Source organism: Sebastes umbrosus, chromosome 15 (assembly GCF_015220745.1).
Source record: "Sebastes umbrosus isolate fSebUmb1 chromosome 15, fSebUmb1.pri, whole genome shotgun sequence".
Taxonomy (NCBI): domain Eukaryota; kingdom Metazoa; phylum Chordata; class Actinopteri; order Perciformes; family Sebastidae; genus Sebastes; species Sebastes umbrosus.
The window spans coordinates 17,696,849-17,705,687 of record NC_051283.1 but is presented as its reverse complement, the minus strand read 5'-3'; the positions used below and the strand labels follow the sequence as shown (position 1 = coordinate 17,705,687).

Genomic DNA, 8,839 nt, shown 5'->3' with positions numbered 1-8,839 from the left:
GTCTTGAGTCTCTTTATTTCTAGTCTTGGGATCAAATGTACAGATTACATTGGTCCTGACTTTAGCCCATTGCTGTCCAAATGATAAACGAGGAGGCCCACAGCCACCCCGTTCCTCACAGTCTTTGTCAAATTCTCCGTCCATTCTGTCCAGTACTATTTCACACAGGTTTATTCAGTTTATGACAGTAACTAGATTCAGAGTAAATGGGTCGCTATGCCCCTCGCTGTGATCCTACCAACATAAGCTTCTACTGGACACTTTGATGTTCCAGCGATGTTGGCCCAGTATCAACAGTAAGTTTTAATTTTCCTCTGAATACTAGTTATTAATGTACACTCATACAGGCGCTCCAAGCGCTATTTTTACTAAACTCTAACGTCCTAGACGTTACTAAAAACTAGCGCTCCAAGCGCACTACTCTAGCGCTCCAAGCGCAGCGTTCCAAACGCTTTAACAGAAAGTCTTTACTTTTGCAACATTTATCACTACAAAGGAGATTCAGCACAACAAGAGAGATAATTTAGAGTAAGCCAATATGCAGAGTTCGATACAACAGGTTCTGCTTACCTTTAAGATTTCAGGGATCCCTTTCTCTCTCTCGCCGGTCTGTCCGTCCTTTGGACACGCTTCTCAATGCCGAAGATCACGTCGGGGTCACCAATTGAAGGAACTGGCCTTCTACCTCCAAGAGGTCAAGGCCCAGTTACGTGTTGGTTAATCTTGTGTGACAAAGAGAATTTCCAAACAGATGAGTTGAAGCATAATGATTCAATTTATTCCGAACAATCAATGTTGCATAAGTAAAAATAAAAGAGTTTACAGATATCTGGATCCAACCTACGTGTCCCTGACAACATACAGTGCATGGGTCAGTTCGCGAAGTCTGAACCCCGAGCTATCCCTGATCCAGCCTATTCATGGTTTACACAATATTAATATTCATGAGCTTATGGCACGTGATGTTTCTGCTGCATGTCTTCTTTGTTATCTCCTTCTGGCTCCTTCCTCTCTCTGACCTTGCAAAAGAAGAACAGCACCTGCCTCCTCCCTTTCCTCACAATCACTCTAATCATAACAAATCCAACAGTCAGGTTATTGTAAGCACTTTTGTACATAATAAATCCAACAGGATGTTGTGAACTGGAGCCACTCTTAATTGTTTGAGTGACATTTGGGAAAAGGAAGCACTGACAGAGTCCAGGTCAGATAATGTCGTTGGACCTGGAAACACGATCAGTTCAGTAGCAACCAGGAGTCACACCACTGAGACTGAGTGCTCTGCTGCCACAGGCCCTCTCAACCTGACAGTTGATTTATCACTCAGAGCACCTGGCCTTGACTTTGTCTCTTCCTCTTCTCTCATTCTGTCTATTTCCATTATCACGCTGTTAATACAAAACACGTTCATCCTGCAGAGGCACAGGTGAGTATGAATATTGACATCCATGAACATAATCTCGTGTGCTGGTCTGAGTGGAGTGATGCAGAGACAGGAGAAGAGGTTTCAGTCACTTACATAAGCTGTTTTGCTGACAATAACTCTTGAGAGGGAATTTGGAGTGAGCACTTAAAAGAATCAGCAGCTTTGCTCCTGCGCTAAGGTCCTTATTTTTCTGCATGTTTCTCTTCCTTTATCATCCTCTTGTGTGAAACAATTGCCCAGTTTTTAGAGTTTTTATTATATTATGACCAGTTTAATTATGCAAACAGCTTGGCAATTGAGAGCATCTCAGCATGTAAAACTACAAATAATAATTGAGTTTAAAATTAGATTTAATTGCAAATCCAATATTTAATTCACAGTTTAATAAAACTACAAATCTAAAGCTCAGGGCTGTGAAAGGCAGGATTTTAGAAAGACTGAGGCCATAATTTCCCCCCAACGCAACCCGAACCCCTCTGAGAAAACATTAACAGACTCCAAAGAAAGTGTTGTTTTAAACCCAGGAATACATTTAAAAATACTGACTACATATTCTCTCTTATTGTGGTGCAAAGGGTAGCAAAATTAAAATATACTGAGTCTAGAAAGAGCTTGTAATCACCCCCCAAATGTCCCCTAAAATCCCCAAATTATTTGAAAAACAAATACAGAGGACATACCCTCAGTGCCATAGCTTATTCCTCCACACTGGCCGTGGAGAATATTTGGACAGACGCTATAGTGAAAGCTGTTCTCTTGACACAAGGCAGAGATGCTCCCAGCATGCAATTGTCATCATTCAACAAAATGTTACACATCATTTGGAAAAAGGTTCAATATCTGTTATTGAATCTGTATAACTGGCATGGAAACATGTGATCACAAACATTCCTCAGCTGTTACATCTTCTCACCTGCCTCGCCTCCCAGCCTGCTGCCACGCTTTTCACTGTTGATCCTGATAGATCTAATGAGCATGAATCAAGTGCAATTACCACATAACAACGACTTGACTCAATTATGTCAGGTTATAGCCTGGCTGTACGGTATCTAAACATCAATTTGGCACAATTTTCTCTCTCCTTCAATCCCTTCTTTGGGGCTGTAACAGCTGGATTTGGCCCCATCATGCAACCTCTGCATTAGGCCTGTCACCGTCTAGACATACTACATTATCCCAGGCTGTCTGTTTTTATTATGAGAATATACCGTTTAAATACAGCTCAGTTTATTTCTCCAATTATCATTAGTTTTTTGAGGATGGTCAAATTATAAACATATGTCTAATGGGTACACATAATACATTTCATGAGTCTTGTCAGGCAGCAACTTCTAATTTTTAAATTAAACAGACAATACAACATGATTATCGTGACTTCAGGTTGTCCACGCAGGATGTTCTTGGCTCTGGAGAATATCAAGGTCTGGGCGTCCTATACTGGAATGTGGATCAAAAGGGTCCCACATCCTCCACCATCCTGGAATGCTGGGAATGAAATGAGTATTTGAGCCAGGATGAATAAAAATATTTGTAGGGATCTGTAGGGAGTTTCGAGGATGGAGGGGGATCCTATATAGATTGACAAGAGTAAACACATACTCTATAAGCACAGAAGCATTTGCAGCCTAGCGTGAAGCTGCAGAAAAGGCAGTGCCCTTTGGATATGGGTGTAAAAACAAAAGAAATCTATAAAGCTGGTGATAAAAGAGAGATTGCCCTTTTTGTTCCTGAAGCTCAGGTGTTCCTGCCAGATTGAACAACATTTACAAGGGAACATTTATTCATCTGAAGCAAATCTGAGCAAGAGGTTGGTCAAAACATCTGGAGATACATCTGTGCTTCACTTCAGGGCGCTTAGATAAGAAGTACACATTATACTAAGAGAGGTGATGTTGTAAGAATAGAAGAGAGGGATGTGAGAAGGCAAGGCGTTAGCACATGAATGAACAGTATACTGTAGGACTTCTCATCCATGATGGAGCTTTCCACCGTGTCACATGGTCTATATCATCCAGAACAAGGGAGTAAATTGACCCTGAGGTCAGATTGTTTGTTGTCAACAGTTGCACAAGGCATTGCACAGCACAGAGCAGCTATTGTCCTCATAAACACGGTGACAGGATATCTAACAGTAACAACTACCTTCACTCACATTATGACACAAACCCTGACCCTTACCAAAAAGACGTTCATTCAAGGGTGCTATTAGTATACTTCTTTTAAACTTTAAATAAGAAGGTATACTTTCAGTTTACTTTTTATCACAGATACTCAAAAAAAAAAAATATATATATAAGTATACTTGGCTTATACTGACAAGTATACAGAAATGTTCAAATGTACTTGGCAAGTATACCGAAAAGTCCAAGTATACTTGGCTTACACTGAAAAGTTTACAGAAAAGTATATTTGGCTAAGTACTATAAATTTACGTAAAGAAAACTGACAAGTATACTAAAAACTTTAAACTAGTAGTTTACTTAGAGTATACTTTAAAGTGTAATTTCATAAACTAAAAAGTGGGCTACAAGTATATAAACTAACAGTATACCTATAAGTTCACTTGGAGTATAGTTCATTTTATAGTTGCAGTACAAAATACAACGTGGATGTAAACTAGCTGTGTACTCAAAGTTTATTACTCTTACATTTAAAGTAAAGTATACTTTTATAAACTAAAAAGTGGGCCAATTTAGTCCTAAAAAGTACTGAAGTAGTACACCTACAAGTATACTACCATTACATTGATATTAGTATACTTATTACATAAACTATACTTGGGATTATACTTGAACTTAAAGTTTATTTCATAAAATAAACTTGAAATATACTTCTTTTTTGTAAGGGACTGTATGAAAGAGAAGAAAGACTGAGGACAAAAACACAACAAATTGGATTTAAAGGTCCCATATTGTAAAAAGTGACATTTTCATGGCTTTTATATTATAAAGCAGGTTTGAGTTCTATATAAATACTGCGAATGTATCGAAACGCACAGAGAAACACACACAGTCCGTATTCAGAAACTGAGCTTTTGAAACAAGCTGTCAGGATTTCTGTCCATTTGTGATGTCACAAATCTACGATATTTAGACCATTTCACAGTTTTAAACGTAAACATTCTAAATGTGTGCCAGTTTATTTCCTGTTGCAGTGTATGTGAATGTCATCAGCTGACAGGAAGTACACATGGACCCAAGCTGTTGCCTAGCAACGCAATTCTGTTGCAATTCCATCGAAATGAACTAAAATGGAGCGTTTCAGACAGAGGGTGAATACAGGTATATTCAGGCAGACAGCATGAGGAAAATAAAGGGTTTTTTAAACATTAAAGCATGTAAACATGGTCTAGTAGAAACACAAAGTACAAGTATGAACCTGAAAAAGAGCAGGATATGTCCCCTTTAAAACAGTGCAGAGAGCAAAATGATTGTGTTTGTAAAGCAGGACAAGGATGCTCTCTGGTGGCTGTGAGGACATGTCGCCTGGCTAAACCTTTATTCACCCTAGTAGGTAATAAATACATTTACAGCATAAACTTATGAGGATAAAAATATGTCACTAGCTAAGAAATTAAAAGAAACAAGGATGCTTAGCTTTTTGAAAAATTGTGCTAACAATTAGCCACAAGCTAAGAAGAGACAAGAGTCCGTTGTCTTGGCAACAAGTACACGAAACAGCAAGACCAACCGCTCCGTCATCAATCTAGACGCTGATTGGCTGTTAGTGAGCACTCCTGTCGCTGATTGGCCAGTAAACACTTACAACTGCCACTGGTTTGTGAATGAGAGACACTTCACTGTTTATTTTTGTTTCTGTGGGTTAACAACAACAACTAAAAGAAACATGGCAGGAGAGGAATACACGTTGGAGCCAACTTTTTCTTTTAGTCCTCTTCCCTCCAAGAAGCTCTCCTTCCTACAGGACAAAGACACTTTACAACTGTTGATGAAATGGTGAATATATGAAATATAACTAACCTGATGGTCTCCTTCCTCTGTCTCCTAAAGGTTGTATGATAACAGATGTGTGTGGTGATTTCAGGTCCATGCTGGGGAGGATTTCAGCTCAGTGTTTCAGCTTTGACCAGTGCTTTCAGCCTCACAACAGTGAAGAGTTTGCACTGGTAAGACCAACCATGATACATTAGATCACTACTCAGTCTGAAATTACAGTATAACCACTGACTACTATGGAAAACTGAAAGTGATGCCCAGTGGTGGGATAAACAAAGTACATTACTCAAGTAGGCCTAATACTTAAGTACAATTTTGAAGTACTTTACTTGAGTAAAGTACGAATCTTTCTCACACAAAAAGTGCAATAAACAAGTGCAATACCTCAATCATATATCTTATACTGTATATGTTCTTAATATGCCTTGTACAGAGTATTTCCTTTTATTATTGTAATATAACTTATTATTTTTAAAGGAGCTTCCCAGCAAAAAACATTTTACACGATTGTACCCGTATAACCGGCGTGACAATAAACATCTTGAATCTTGAGTATTTACATTGTATATTACTATATACTTTTCACTCTACATTTATTTATTTTTTGACAGTTTTAGTTATTAGTTACTTTGCAGTCAGATTATTAAATTTAAAATATAAATCAATTGATCAATTATGATGTTTATTTATGGATTGAGCTACCCAACAGTACATAAAGTACTTTAAATTGGCTCCACCTGTACCAGCTGCAACATTACCCTTATGAAAAAGTAGTATACTTCAAGTTTATTTTATGAAGTATACTTAAGTAAAGTTCAAGTATATTTCCCCCCCAAGTATGTAGTATAGTTTATGAAAGTAAACGTTAACTTATAGTACTTAGCCAATGATTTATGTATTACATAAAGATACCTGCTCCTTTTGCTATTTAACTAGATGTTTTGTGATGATTCAAAAAAATAATAATAACAAAAATTATTTTTTCTCACATGCCTCCACGGTGAACGGAGAATCCTTGATGAATGGAAGTAAATTCATTACAAAACATCCTTTAATAGGCTACTCTATCAAAAAGTAAGCATGACTACAAGCCAAGTTGACCTTCCTGTAAGGCAACAATACTTAATTATACTCTTTATCAAAAGATTAACTACAAGTATAAGCCAAGTATATTTAGACTTGTCTGTATACTTGTCAGTATAAGCCAAGCATACTTAAGTATACTTTTGTGAAGTATATTTCTGATAAGTATTTAAAAAGTAAACTGAAAGTATACTCTCTTATTTTAAGTTTAAAAGAAGTATACTAATAGCACACTTGAATAAACTTATTTTTGGTAAGGGTAAAGTGATGTACACATTAATAATTATAATCCAATCATATAATAGGTCTATATATTATTCTGAAATGGCTCATTCTGGATAATGAGTGGGCTACTTTTACTTGTAGCAAGTACATTTTGATGCTAATACTATTGTACTTTTACTCAAGTAAAATTTCAAATACAGGACTTTTACTACTCACTTTTCCACATTGTGGTATTGCTACTTTTCCTCAAGTAAAAGAGTACTTCTTCCACCACTGGTCGTCTTTCTCAGTCCCATTGTGATTGATGTGAATGTGATGCTTAAATACAACAATTAGCCTACCGGTTGTCTGCTCTGATAAAGTGTCTTCATGCGTTAAATCATATTTGAATGCTCCTGATGTCACTCTGTAATACGCAGTGTTTCTTCAGAGATCCCAACGTGGTATCCAGTCTGAGGAGGATTGAGGTCGGAGCCTGGGTGCCTCTTGGTATGTCATGTCCTCCACAAAGCCTTTCATCACTGATAGTAGGAATATGATCTCATCTGCTGGACAATATTTGCAGTCAAATCACGGTGAAATGTTTTTGACTTCTATGTGTGTGTGCATTTGTTGTAGACAAGCCGGTGATGCGTGTGGACGTGGAACCGGTGCCGTGCACTAAGGTCTCCATGGAGCTGTTTGACCCAATCTACTCTTGTGGGATCCTGAGGCCCTCTGGACATGTAGTTAAATGCTTTCATGATGTCTACCCCGACTATGATGAGCTCAGACAGGTTGCTCTCTCTTTTCTGTCAGTCTCCATCTACAGTATGTATTTGACATGGGGTCAGACCAAGTCTTCCTCTGTTCCTCTCTAGATGTTGCAGGAGGAGGACTCTGAGCACTACTATGTGGTCGGGAGAGAGGAGCGAGGAGAGCTTCTGTTTCGCCTCTTCAAGCACCTGTGTTTAGGAGGAGAGCTCTGTCAGTATGAAGACGCCATCCAGCCTTACATCAGCACCACAAAGCACATCTACAAAGACCTGATCAGGTGGGCAGAATCTGACCATCTTTTGCTGCCATGCTTGAAACCACAATGTCCAACTATATAAACGATTATTGATCAGGTTATATTAGATATGTTCTGATCTAATAATAACATTGTAATTCTACCCTTTACTATGCAGCGTTCAGAAGGATCCAGAGACTAAGAAGATCAGTGTTGTCTCCACAGTCCTCAAAGTCCTGGCCTATGTAAGTGACTGGTTCAATGTCTGTTTGTATATACTATACTTCTAATTGGCTGTTGATTCAAAGCCATTGTAAGATACCTGATGAATGCAATTAAAGGAACAGTGTGTAACATTTCAGGGGATTTATTAGCAGAACTGGAATATAATATTCAAAACTATGTTTAGTGTATAATCACCTGAAAGACGTTACCACAGTCTTGGAAAGGGAGGAGTGAGCGAAGGGTTACTCAGTTGGTTGCAATCTGCAACCACACCACTATATGCCGCCAAAGCCTACGCACTGTACCTTTAATGTAAACATTTATGTATTAACTTAACATTTGTACTTATATTGAAACGGTTGCTAATTATACACAGTAAGTTTCTACAGTGTTGTACCACCACACCGTTAGGAATCAACAGGACTACTGCTCTGCTTTGTAGATGCAATATCACAGACTCTTCAACAAATAAACTGTCATGGATGGCGTTATTAAGAGTGGCACAGTTGTAGTTCTTATTTGAATTGTAAATTTCACTGCTGTCCTCCACATATACTTGAATTGTCCTCATCATTTAGACACATATATTGTATTATTAATCCTCTGTAGGATGAGTCTGGGCGATGTTACCCTGGCGAACGAGAGGAGGAGCAGACGTTTGCCTATTTGATTGTCGACCCCTTCAAACGACACATGACTTTGTTCCACCACCGCTACGGAGTAGGAAACTTCAATCTGTGACGGCGAAGAACTGGAAGTTGTCTTGTAGATATCGGCAGATTCCTGGTGGGCATGTGTATGTAGAAGCTCAGACTGGGAGCTGTACCCAGAAATCATTTGTACACAATCAATTCCCAGTAGACTTGCATAGGAGAAGGGTTCATTATTTTTGTTCTATTAAAATATGTCAAAAAATAAGCAGCTTTAAAGGTC

The 8,839-nt window shown here is 38.3% G+C and overlaps 1 protein-coding gene across 1 annotated transcript; it reads left to right on the top strand.

The window, feature by feature from the left end:
- The first annotated feature begins 5,153 nt into the window (after positions 1-5,153).
- Positions 5,154-8,839, top strand: cfap300 (cilia and flagella associated protein 300). Its single transcript, XM_037795192.1, has 7 exons — positions 5,154-5,382; positions 5,471-5,552; positions 7,110-7,179; positions 7,309-7,466; positions 7,551-7,723; positions 7,860-7,926; positions 8,516-8,839. The coding sequence occupies exons 1-7, from the start codon at positions 5,273-5,275 to the stop codon at positions 8,645-8,647; spliced, it is 792 nt and encodes a 263-aa protein (XP_037651120.1). The 5' UTR covers positions 5,154-5,272; the 3' UTR covers positions 8,648-8,839.